Source organism: Corvus hawaiiensis, chromosome 3, assembly GCF_020740725.1.
Source record: "Corvus hawaiiensis isolate bCorHaw1 chromosome 3, bCorHaw1.pri.cur, whole genome shotgun sequence".
Taxonomy (NCBI): Eukaryota; Metazoa; Chordata; class Aves; order Passeriformes; family Corvidae; genus Corvus; species Corvus hawaiiensis.
Window position 1 is genome coordinate 120,091,738 of NC_063215.1, and position 12,658 is coordinate 120,104,395.

Below are 12,658 nucleotides of genomic sequence, written 5' to 3' on the forward strand. Positions count from 1 at the left end.
GCATTTCCTCCTGGGTCTAGTGTAGAGACTGGAGCTTCACATTTATTTTTGATTTAGAAATAAAGCCATATGAATTTCCCCACAGGAAACTCCCACCACAGGTCAGCAGCACCACGGAGACTGATTTATCCTGAGAGGTTCCCAAGCACTTCTCCCTCCCATCTGCTGGGAGCACGTGGGAGCACGCTGCTCCTAAAATGCACAGTGAAGTATGTTACACACAGGCATGGAAAGCTCATCCATGTATCTGTGTGTGCAACAACCCTACCTGGAATCTCAGGATAATAGTCCAAATAAGGCCAAGTGTCAGCCTGTGATTCCCATCCACAATATCATGAGATCCCATGTTTTCTAGGTGCACTCGTTGCTCTTTCAGGAACTGGAGGGCTTTATCCACGTTCTCCAGGCAATGGATGCGCATCCTTCCTTTGGTTGGTTTAGGCTAGAAGGTAAAAGGAAGAATAAAATCATTTATTACTGTAGATGGGAGGGGAAAAGCCAAACAGCTTTAAACTCTTCAGTTCTGGCTGGCGCATCACCTCTCCCAGGCAGCAACTTCACATTTGTTCCTCAAATTCCAGGGACAAAACCACCTCTTGCATCTTCCAGCCCATTTTCACCAGGGTAACGGTAGCACGTGTCAAAACCATGGTAAAAAACCAATATCCTGCGCCTGAGCTGGACACAGAGGCCCAATTTCATTTGCCTTTCAAAGGATTTTTCCTGCTTCCTTCTCTCATGTTGCCTCTCTAGGATATTCGCTCACAAGCTCAGATTTGAACCGCAAACTAGTCAGTAAAACTCCTCAAGAAGGAAGCGGCATTGCTTTTCTTTGGTCAGTAAATCAGATAAATAGTAAGAAAATAACAGAGATTGATTACAAAGATTTCTTCATAGGAAAAATATACTAATTACAAAATCAGCCACACCAACATAACACAGTTATATGAAAGCCCAGTGCAACTGCAAAAAAGCAATGAATGTGTTATCAGCATGCAGAATTCTGCTGTAAAACTGAATAAAGGAACTTTGTTGTGCAGATAAGGATTACAGCTGAATAGCCCGTTCAGTGCTCACTGGGATGTCACCAAAGGTACTCAGCCAAACAACTAATTGCCATAATTTCCTTGTTTTCTACAATGATTGTAATTAACTGGCCATGGAAATAGCTCAGGCAGTATCCTGGCCCCAGCCTGCATTCAAGGGGAAGAGTTTCAGCCAGTTCCACAGTACAGTCCCTGGAAACACAGCCTGTGCCACAGGGGATGGTGGAGAGGGAAGCCATGCGGGAAGATGCCCTTTGGGACACACGAACCCTGAGTCCAGCAGCTTTAGCCTCAGTCAGCCTGGGTCTGTTCTCCTCCTGAGGCTGGGGAATGATGCAGAGTTAACCCGCAATTCTCAGCAAAAGGGAGATTTTCCAGGAGCCTCCTCCTGCTTCAGGGCATAAAAGTCCCTCCAAAGAGGCCCAAATTGCATGTCCTGTGCACACCCCATCCATCCCAAACGCTGCCAGTGCAAAGAGCCACAGCCAGAGCAGGAACAGGAGGGAGCTGCATGTTTGGCTGAAGCCAGCCAGAGATCCCTCACCCAGCAGAGACAATCTGGGATCCAGCCTTTAGCTGGCACCATCAATTACCACGAGTGTGGAAAGCTGGACCTAAGGCTTGACTGAACCTTGCAAAACACAGGTAGGAGGCTGTTCCAGGGCAGGAGGGAAGGCGGAGGCCCGGCTGCACCCTCAGCTCCAGCCCACAGCTTGTCCCAGCCACGGCCACACCTGGAGCCCTGGAGCAGCTTCCCAGGCCTGCTCACCTGCACAAGGATGATCCCAAGGCTCAGGAACGACTGTGACTGTGGCCATTTCTCAGCAGCAGTGGCAGAGCCCAAACTGTCCCCTCGGCCTTAACACAGCCTTTTCCACTGCCCAAAGCAGTACCTGCACTGCCTCTATTGCCTCAAACTACTGAGCAGAAAAGGATTTGTAAAAGCTCTTTTTGTGCTCTCAGAACCTCCAGTACCATGGTGACGGAGCCAAAACCACTCACCAGAGATGTTTTATGTAGAGGAAGAGGCATCTGAGTCTGGTTTGTGCAAGGTGTGGCTGTGCTTGCCACACTCCCCTGCATAGCCTCGGGATGAGGCATAGTGAGACATATCTTGCACATTTTTTGGGCTAACACAGATCCAGACACTGAGTGGAGGGAAAACAAGTACCAAACCCAGAGTCTTCACACGCACATTACAGGAAAACTGGTTCTACATCAAAACCCTTCCTCTTTTCCAAGAGAAAATGTGACAGAACTCACTACAGAGAACGTGCTTAAGTGATTTGACCTTTGAGCATCCAGGAATTGTAAGGAATTTACTAATCCTTAATTTAGTTATGGGAGAAACTGCGCTAAATGCTTAATCTTAGGCCGAAAACAATTCCCAGCTTTATTTTTCTGTTAGGCACAAGCTGGTTACCAGTGTGTGCAAACCAAATTACAAGTGTCCTTTCATGCTGGCTGGATTCTTTCCCACTGTTCTCAGTGACAGCATTGCATGCTATCAGTTTCCTTCCAAACACTGCTGTGCAGAGGACATGATGCTGTAAGGCCTGGACTAAACACTAGGATTAGGAATCAAGCTGAGCAAGGTCAAGAAGATGTAGGTGTTGCCCTTATTGGATGCTCTCATTTTGAGTTTCTCCAACACACCTCCAAGGACTGTGGGTTTTCATCAACAAAAATCACAACAGGTATCAGAAAATGCAGGGTTTGTGCAATTGAAGTGAGAGAGCAAAGAGCAGCCCTGCTTCCCTGATTGGCATCCAAAATCCTGGACTCTGCTCCCCAGGCTCCAGCTCCAGAATCTGAATCCCAGTTTCAAAAGAGAGGAAACAACTCCTGTTTGTTCCACTGCACCAGTAAACACACCACGTTTATGGGATATTTATCTATGCTAGTTTCTGCTTTCTTACCATTTGATGTTTCCTGCCTTATTTTAAGCCTTCTGCGTAAGGCCTGCCTTTAGATTTCCCTGGCAGGGGGCACGGAGTTGTCAGAACCTACCTAATATTGACTAAAATAAATTCCAAAAAACTGAAGAGCAACAGCAAGTAGATGCTGTGTGGCAATCCTCCTGGAATATTTTTGGTGTGTGTAAGATCCTCCTAGAATACTTTTGGTGTGTGTAGTTGCCTCAAGGTTTAGTGCATTACGTTTACTCTTGTTTGCAGAGGAAGGTGTGGTGGAATGCACTGTTCAAACAGAGCCTGCTGTCCTCCAGCCTGCGATAAGGAAGCTACAAAAAGAATGTGTGGTGGTGCAGGCAGCTGCCAATGCCAGACACAAGCGATGATGCAAGTGCAGCTCCACGGAGCCTCCTGCCCTCTCCCCACCCCGCAGCTGCCTCAGCCCTGCTTGCGTTTTCCAAAACCTGGAGTGAAAAATGTAAATGAATGGCGCAGCCAGAGTCATGGGACTGCTCTGAGCTTCCTATTTGCTGCTGAAAATCTTGGCAGGCAGACAGGCAGACTTAACCAGAGGTGACACAGTTGGTGTCTCAACCCTCAGATAATGGGGCATGTTGGTCTCAACTATCCCTGTGTGAGGAACACCTGCTACCCGCAGTGAGCACGTCAAACCCAACACGTCGCTGAGGTGAGCAGTCTGGCAGACACAGAGAGGGGCTCTGAGCAAACTGCAGCTGATGAACACCAGGATCTGTTACCCCAGCCACACAGGCACTTCTGTGCACGTCACAGCTCCCTCGCTCTCCCAGATGCACACAGAAAGCTCCTCTCCTGCCTCCCGCACACACACACTACACTGGGCCATATGTTCCACTCATTAACCAGAGTCTTAAGCCATGGAGCTCCACTAATAGGAGAGCTTGATGACAAGTGATTACCCAGCCCCCTAGAGCCTTGGGTCTTAGCTAAAGACCCGTATTTCTTTGAAAAGATTTCTCTAAATTAGGCAGTTAAGAGCATCGCCATCATTTAAGGAACCGAAGGAGAAGCTGATACCCAGCCATTTCCTGGCACCCAGTTTTCTTGTTGTGCAGCAGCATTTTTCACTACAAGGACTTTCTTACTCACCACTCCTTGTGCTGGTACCAAGGGGGTGCCTCAGCACACCCAAAGAAAGAATTTCACCCATTTATTTAAATTGATTTTAGATATTCTCCCAATCAAAGAAAGCCCAAGCCTTATCTATCTGAGTAAAATCAAGTACACTCAGGAACATTCCTGAGCAGTTGGGTGCAATAAACACCACAGCTCCAGCTACTCCCAGGGTGGCGTGGCCCTCTCCAACTGTTGTCCTGCACACCCCTGGCACCCTCCAGGAAGGGAGTAGGGATGTGCCAGGCCTGCACACCTGCATCAGTGCAGGGCTTGTTAGCAGAAAAATGGGCCACTGCCCACAGGGCCCAGGAACGTCCCCCAGCACACCTAACTCACCACCACCGAGGGATCTAAGGGGCTCAGGAACATTTTGTGCTCTGTGCCTATCAGATTTGGGAGCAGGGAACACGCTGCTAGAAGCACTCGGCATGTTACCAGCAAGGAACCTTTGAAGAAGGCATCCTTTGATTCTCACTGAAGCCGGTAGGAAGGCATTTTAATGGTGTCTGGATCCAGCTGAAGCAATAGAGCCCTTTTTTTTTTCCTTTAATATATAAAAAGACATTTTCAGTGCTGAACCCTCAGCACTCAGATTTCCTGTACTGCAGTTGGGCCAAGGATTCACAAAACCCCACCCAAACCCAAACCAAACCCCCCCAATGGATATCAATAAGCACTTACAAGTCTCTCTCCTGAAAGCACTTCCAGGAGTTTGATGAGCATCCTCCCATCTCGAAGGTCAGTGTACAGGTCTGTAATTCGGCAGGACACACGAGCCAAGTGGGAATTCACCCACTTTGTGAAGGTCTTCTTCTGAACTGCCTCACGTTCATCTGTGGGGAAAACAACACAACCTTACTCGAAATGAATCACAGCTCATGTTTCCATGTGCAAATGGGATGTTCAAACACCTAAGATTAAATCAAAGGTATGGCTTGTCTTTTTTGGAGAATCATTGATGAAATTAGGACTTTTCATTGAAAACCCACCGTTTTTCACCTGCTGAGTTCACCTGCTCTGGAACACACACACAAATCCACAACAGATCCCCCAAAATACCACAAGTCATTTTGGATTAAGACAGGTATGACAGAGAGCAGAGACCAAAGCTTACCACTGACGTTTTCCCTTCTCATGACAATATTTATTTGCAGATTCAACATTTATAACTGTATTTACACAATGTCAAGATGAATTTTTCCATAACTGCATGCCTGAGGTAGACAAGCATTTATATCAAGCCATAGAAAAATAGATTCTTTCCACCTTCTCAGAGTCTTTCACAACTGTTTATAGAGGAAAACATTGGCTGTGGGAGCTCTCTTACTGCACAGGCTCACTGCAGTCCACGTTAATTCCCAAACTCCTACCCAGCTATCTGCCAAGCCTAGAGCTCTCAGACAGAAAACATTATACATCTCTGTGGTTACATTCTCTTGCCAAGGGCTTTGGATGAAGCCCTTCCTTGTTAGCCAAAAGTCATTTCACTGAGCTGGGAAATACTGCAGACCAAATCTGTCAAAACACAGGTGCTCTGACTCGGACTCTGAAAGCGACAGTTAGACAGCTGAATGGAAGTGCTCTGCTTTCCCAGGCAGACAAGATTCCAAGCCTCCCATCAGTCTCTATAAAGTTGTTGTCATGTGCAGGAACAGGACATGAAGACAGGTTAATCCTAAACTACAGCATCCCCAGCTCTGAAAGCTCCAAGAATGTTGCTTGAAACACAGAGAACATTCCAGATATGACTGCCCAGGGGTTTGGTGGATGCTGTCCTTCCAAAGGAAGGATGTGCTCCCTTCCTGGCAGTGCAGCATGGTAGAGGCATGGTCCCAGCACATTCATAACCAGTCACTGACCCCAGGACCTTGGAGACAGCAGCAAAAATCCAGTCTTGGTGACGTGGGATGACAAAGATGCTGAGTGTAAAGAGGACAGAAAGATGGGGAAGAAGTAAAAGAGGAAAAGACAGTAAGAAGAGAAATCAGATAACAGAACAGTGGTGAGTGGGAGGGAAAGCAGCCTGAATTGTGTGGTGGTTTGCCCAACTGCACAAACCCCACCCTAAGATTTCCGTTCCTCCCACTTATTTCTGAACTTGTCCTTCCTACCCATGTGGTTGGACATGACCAAAGCTACAGCACTGAAACTGCCCCGTTTTGACAGCTTTTACCTACCTGTAAGGTGTGAAATTACAAATGTGGCTTGGAAAGCTGTCAAAGGTGGGGTTAGTGACAAAACAACATGCTTTGGGTGAACTGACAGTTTGCATTACTTGTGTTTGCCCTCACTCTGTGTGGAGCAGAGGATCCCTGTGATAGAGGAAAAGCACAGGAAATCAGCAGGAACTGCAACTAGTGTCTACCAGCTTTAAATATATATTTTATGAACTATTTATAGCAAGTGCCTGGGAATGCTGTTCTTGCATATCTGCTTGTCTAGTAATCCATGCCTTTATTTTAAGGGGTTTTTTTGAAATTAGTCACAGAAGAGAAACCTTGCAATAGTTGGTGCTTTTAAAAGAAAATTCCAACAGAAATTATGTCTCCCTTCACCAGCTTGAACAAGCCCCAAAACAGCTCAGGAAGTTTGTTTATTTAATCACTGTAGTCTCTACACAGAAACACAACATTCAGTGATCCCTATGCTTACATTCATTCCAAAGAAAAATGCCACTGTACAGGATCATGAAAATAGAGCTGGATATACAAAATATGATGTAAAACAAGGAAGCTATCAAATACCATCTTAAAGCCAACCATTAAAAAAATCTTTGGCCAAAAATTATGGTTATCAATAATCCTCCCAATCTGGGGTCACAGTGAAAGTAAAGAGTGGGAAAAGAACATCCACGTGTGTTTAGTAAAAGGAGATAAAGAGTCAGGGCCTAATTTTGAACAGATGAAAGACATGATGTGGGAAATGCAGTGACACAACAAGTCACGTTGTGAAACCTTTGGAGCCGTGGTATTAACTGACACCAGCTTGGGACCTTCTAGTGTTGAAAGCAAGTCAAGGAAGCCAACAGAGCAAGCGGCCCTTCCAGGACAGGGAAGATGGGTCCCTCCTGGGGACAGCGTCCATGTGGCTCAGGAGCTACTTTCCCAAAAAGCTTTACCACCCCAGCACTTTCAGCAGCCCCAAAGAAGGACAAAGTGCACTCTTCAGGCAGTGGGGACTCAGGGAAAAAACCCGAGAAAGCTTGACTGACTCCTTGTCTGGAGTAATGCCTCAGCATCCTCAAGCACAGTGAACTATCAGGGAGGGAGAAGATGGGAGCCCAGGCTGGCTGGAGGCCCTCTGTGCTGGGGGAGCCGATGGTGGTGCCGTTAGGAAGTGCTTTCTTTACTCTAGAGTTCAAAGCCAGTCGCTGCCTCTCCCCTTCTGCCTTCCCGTTTCCTCAGCCTTGCTCTCGGTGGCCTCGATTTCCTGTTTACAGCGAGAGGCTGCAGGGCCCGGTTGGTTTCTCTCCCTCCCCACCTCTGCCCCCGCCCCAGCTCGCTCTTGCCTGAGCTCCTCTCACCTGATCCCCACCCATCTGTGGCACCGGCCTCCTCCCTGCTGGTCCCACCACTTAAAAATAGTGTGAAAGTCTCTACTGGGACCACAGCTGTGCTGGTTCCAGCGCTAACTCCTCGTGCTGAGCCTACAGTCGTCTTTTCACATGAGCTCCAGCAAGTTCAGTGCTGGAGCTATTCATGGCTTTTCACTTTCTTTCCATCTCTCCTCTGATTTATGGCAAGCAGGGCCCAAAGCAGGGAGATCCTCACGGGTGCAGCCCTGTGGGAAAACCCTGTGGCACCACACAAGGGCCAGGCCCCACATGCCACTGCCAAGTTTTGGGGACAACCAGCAACTTATGTCAGAAAAATGCCACTGGAGAGACACAGCAGCTCTTTCAGGCTCCTAATGGGGCAGTCACCCAGGAAGGCTGGGCTTTATCCCGCACTTGGCACAGGCGGAGCACAGCTCTAATTCCCCCTGATATTCTCAGCCAGAGAAGCCCCTGGAGGGAGAAGGCACAGCCCTTCTTACCCTGCATCACTTCACTCCTCTTGCACTCCCACAACGTGGGAAAGCAAACCAAGCCCATTTGGAAAGTGGCGTGACTGGAGTTGGTCATGTTAAAACCTCTCCTGATTATTTCTACATGGTGTTTCACAATGACAGCAGGTTTTTGCAATGCTTTTATCAACCCTTTCTAACTGATAAACTATTTTTCTGCTCTGGGGTTTCAGGTTAAAACACACACAGAATTAAAACCAAGAAATTTTGGTTGTAAAGAAGAAAAGAAAGATACGTACAGAAATGGGCTTAGAGCCCTGACAATTTGGTTAAGCAAACAACACAACTGTGACTCTCTTAATGTGCAAAAACCTCCACAGTAAGGACTAGGTACATCCATGAGTGATGACTCCGGGGATTTAACATCAGCCATGGGCCCTGAGTGCTATTTACGAATGTCATGTGATGGTTTTGACAAATGTCCTTCATACTTTCAAAAACACAGTTATGGATTTTGAAGATTAATTAAAACGAGAGGATATGGGTGGAGCTCCAAGCGTCCTACAGCTTGTGAAAACATTTGTTTCCCAAGGGTAAAGAGAAATGAGCAACATGCAAAACATGAACAGCAGGAAAACGGAAGCCACTCTCAGAGCAGTATCGATAATAGAGAATCCAACTTATCTTGAAGCAACACTGGGAAGGAAATTTCCTTTATGCGGAAGGCCCCATGACAATGCTGCCACCAGACAGGCTTGCAAACTCTGATGCTGTGATTGTGACGCATCAAGGACTGACTTTGTTTAGGAGTTTAATAAATAAACCAGAATTTGTACACTGAAAGCATAAACTGAGCTGGACAGGATCACAAACAGGCATCTAACCCTTTCCTCGCTTGGGGGGAAACACTTCTTCCTCCACTAATTTGATAAGAAAAAATCCTGACAAAAATGCAGTCAACTTTCTGAAAGCCCAGAGCTCAGTCACTGAGTCCCCATTGTGGGACAGTGGTACCAGGGTCACATACACCTCCCCCTTGTCACACACTCAGCTCTGCTGGGTGAACTCAATAGGGCTGTGCCAGAATAATGGTGAACTTGTTTTAATAACTGCCCTGGGAAAGGCAGGGCTGCAGGAGCAGACCGAGACCAACGTGGGCCCCGTGACCCCGTGCACTCCCACATGCCAGGAGGCGTTACGGGCCCCAGGGCCTTCGCGCGCAGCAGCACTGACCGCAGCTGTGGCAAAGGTTACCTACGCCACCACCTGCCTGCTAAACACCGCTTCCAGACACCCTGCTCGCTTCCATACCAGTCAAACCACATTTCCAACAAACTGACCTTGAATCCCTTTCAAACAGAATGGTAAATCTGCTTGGGCCATGCTGCTGCCAGCCCTGCAATGACTTTGGGTGTGGGACAGCTCCCACCAGCCCCTGGGCAGGGGCAAAGGCCTCCACACAGCAAAGGGGATGCTCCCAAAAGAGCCCAAACAGGGAAAGTGGAGCACAAAAAGAAGAGCTGAAAGGAGCAGTCTGGGACTGCTGCTGGGCTCTCAGCCCCTCAGGACAGCCCAGCCATCAGCGGCACTGACAGCCTCCCTGCTGAGTCCAGCCCGAGGGCAGCTGCTCTAGGCACTGTCACTGTCCATGGATCCCTGCAATACCTCAAGCAAGACAAATTCCAGATAACTTTTAATCCCTGACTCCAAAAGCTCTGTCTCTTGCAGGTTTACATCTTATATTTCCATGCTGGAAGTAATTTTTCCAGCTTAAAATGATTATTTTTTTCACTATAGCATCCAGTGTGTGTCCTACATGAAGCACTGCTGCACCCACTAACTCAGAGATCAGCTGAGTGCTGCTCTAGGCACACCACTTCTGCTAATATCCACTATCCACAGCTTCCCAGAATTTCCCAGATCATATTCTCATTTAACAGAGCACAGAGAAAACAGAGCTTCCTTTCACAGGACAACGTTCCCATTGCTGTTGGTTTTCAGGGTGCAAGATATCACCCTAAGCTTTCTCACAGATGCAAGGATGTGGAGTGAAATAACCAGTAATATCCACAGCTTCACAAATTCCAGCTGTGCTTAGAGGTTTTTCAGTTGAGAAAGAAGCCTGAGAGAAGGGCAGATCAGCTACTGGGACCAGAATGTGGTGATCAAACAAGATTTTATCAGGAAACAACATGAATGGATGTGCTGTGATAACCTTCACTGTTTATTGGAATAAGAAAAGAGCGATAGTGAACATGAAATAACTCTAACATGGGTCCAACCTCTGGTGTTCCAGGCAGGCTTGAATGGAGTGACCTGGCCCTGAGGCACACAGAGTCCTCAGTGGGTCTGACACAGCTCCTTTGGCCACCACTCCAGCAGCATCTTGACAAACAAAACAGTGTTGGTGGCTCCTGCTCCTTAAATTCCCTGTCCAAACCGAGGGCTGTGTGCTCAGACAAGGCTGGGGACTGCCAGCAGCCCTGGGCTGTGCCCCAGGCTGGGGAAGGAGGCTGAGGCTGGGTTTGTTCCCACCTCAGCCCAGCAGAACCCCACCCTGGGGGAGACCCACTGTGGGACTGCGGCTTGTGGGGTGTGTAGCTATGCAAAGCACACAACTGATGCACCACTAAATATAGCCCAGAGGGGAAAACGCACCTCAGAGTATCCACTGAGGATCAGCTGAGGAGAGAAACACCTGCTTGGGTAAACACTCCCAAAATGATGGCCTTTCCACATGGTCCCACACATGCTGTATTAGTCCTTACGGCATCAGGAAGCCCAGAGAACAATGCATAAGCATGCACAGCCAGGCACTGAGAGTCTAAATGGAAATATATTGGAATTGATCTATAGGGAGGAAAATGAAGGAACAAGGAAAGATCACTACTAGCTATCAGTAGAGAAAAGGAAATTTTCTCTTAACATTGAAGCGTCCTATAGCAATAAACTAAGCAGTGGATGCTGCTTTTCTCCGGCTGCAGATGACAGGTTAGGAAAACTGGGATTGATAAAAATGGAAAAAACAGAGCTTAATGTAGAAAACACAAGTCCATAGTGCACACATACAGGGACAAGGAAAAAACTAGAACCAAACCTGCAGGGAGTCAAATTTACACAACATACAGAGAACATGATACACGTGGGTCCAGTGCTTAGAAAAAGGCATCTCCTTCACTTTAATCTTGCCAACAGTTTACCACGGAGGAATGGGAGTGGAGCAGCTGATCATTCTGATGCAAATAGGATGCATTTGTTAATGGTTATTTTATGGCACAAAGTAATCTGTGGAGTGACTTCCCATCCAAACTGGTGAGATCACACCAAAGCTTTTACATGCTCCAGCATGACTTAAACAAGAACTTGAATGCAAATGTTAAAGTTGACAAAGAAATGAGGGGATTTTGTTCGTGCTGTGTTTAGCTGGTGATTTCATTAGGAGCAAAATCCTTGCTGCTTTCCCAACTCTGCTACATGGAGACAATTGTGGAGAAACCAGGGGTGTGTTCAGCAATCCTTTTGCTTTTACTAGGAAGCACCAGCCAGCTACTAAATCCTATTAAATATCTACCCTTCCCTAACAAACATTACAGCATGTGACCACTTTCACTGCTGAAAATGCTCTGGAAAATAAAAAAGGGAAAGCTACATAATGGAGCAGGTGGAACAAACAATTCTGCTGCTTTCTGTCTTTGATGGCACTAAACCTCCCTCACATAAACATGATGCACAGAACAATGTCCAGGAGCCAGCCAAGCATTACGGGGTGTGGAAGGGCAGGTCCTTCCATTGTCTTCGTTTTTACACAGAGTTTATGACATTTTGGTGTCAGCAACACAAAAATAAACCTTCCACAAGCCAGATGCAGATTCATGTACAGGAATGATTATGTTCATCTGCAAAAAGTCATTGTAAAGCCTCCCACAGCAAACAAATATAAAAGTCATCTGGGTTTAACAGATTAAACTGGTGGAAGAACTCAGCTTGTGATTTTTAACTTTTGTTTCCATTCAGAAGATGAAGATGACACATTTAAGCAGATTTAGAGGAGCAGGTGCTCAACTCTCCCTGCATTGGTGGTGGATGTTTGAACTGCTTGTTTAACTTGGGGGGGCTGGAATACAAACCTGTGTAACCATCTCCCACAACACGTCCAGCTCCCTGTGTGGAGAACACCCATCACAGAGCCCATTACAGCAACAACAACCAGTCAGCTGCTCTTCTGGTTCCCCAGGAACCCCCACCAACTGCTTGCTCTTCTGTATGAAATGCAAAGCAGCTATAAGAAACACAACCTTTCTAGTGGGTGATTCAAATGGTTTAACACTTCTGTGTGCTGCTCTTGGAAACACCTACGCCCACCTTCAGCCTCAACCACCAGCACCTGCCCTGGGTTGCACATGACCACTGAACAAAATGGTCACAAAGATCAAGGCCTGGACCCCAAACTGCATCACAGAATCACAGACTGCTTTGGGTTGGACAGGACCTTAAATACAATCCAGTTCCACCTCTCTGCCATGGGCCAGGACACCTTCC

The 12,658-nt window shown here is 47.1% G+C and overlaps 1 protein-coding gene across 5 annotated transcripts in view; it reads right to left on the minus strand.

Annotated features, from left to right (window-relative positions):
- Positions 1 to 12,658, minus strand: part of SPTBN1 (spectrin beta, non-erythrocytic 1) — a 116,739-nt gene that overhangs the window by 42,547 nt on the left and 61,534 nt on the right. For all 5 annotated transcript variants that reach the window (XM_048299147.1, XM_048299149.1, XM_048299146.1 and 2 more), the window contains 2 exons: positions 4,796 to 4,947; positions 269 to 442 (listed from right to left, as the gene is read on the minus strand). In XM_048299147.1, coding sequence (XP_048155104.1) covers positions 269 to 442; positions 4,796 to 4,947 — 326 coding nt within the window. The remainder of the gene's footprint in view (positions 1 to 268; positions 443 to 4,795; positions 4,948 to 12,658) is intronic.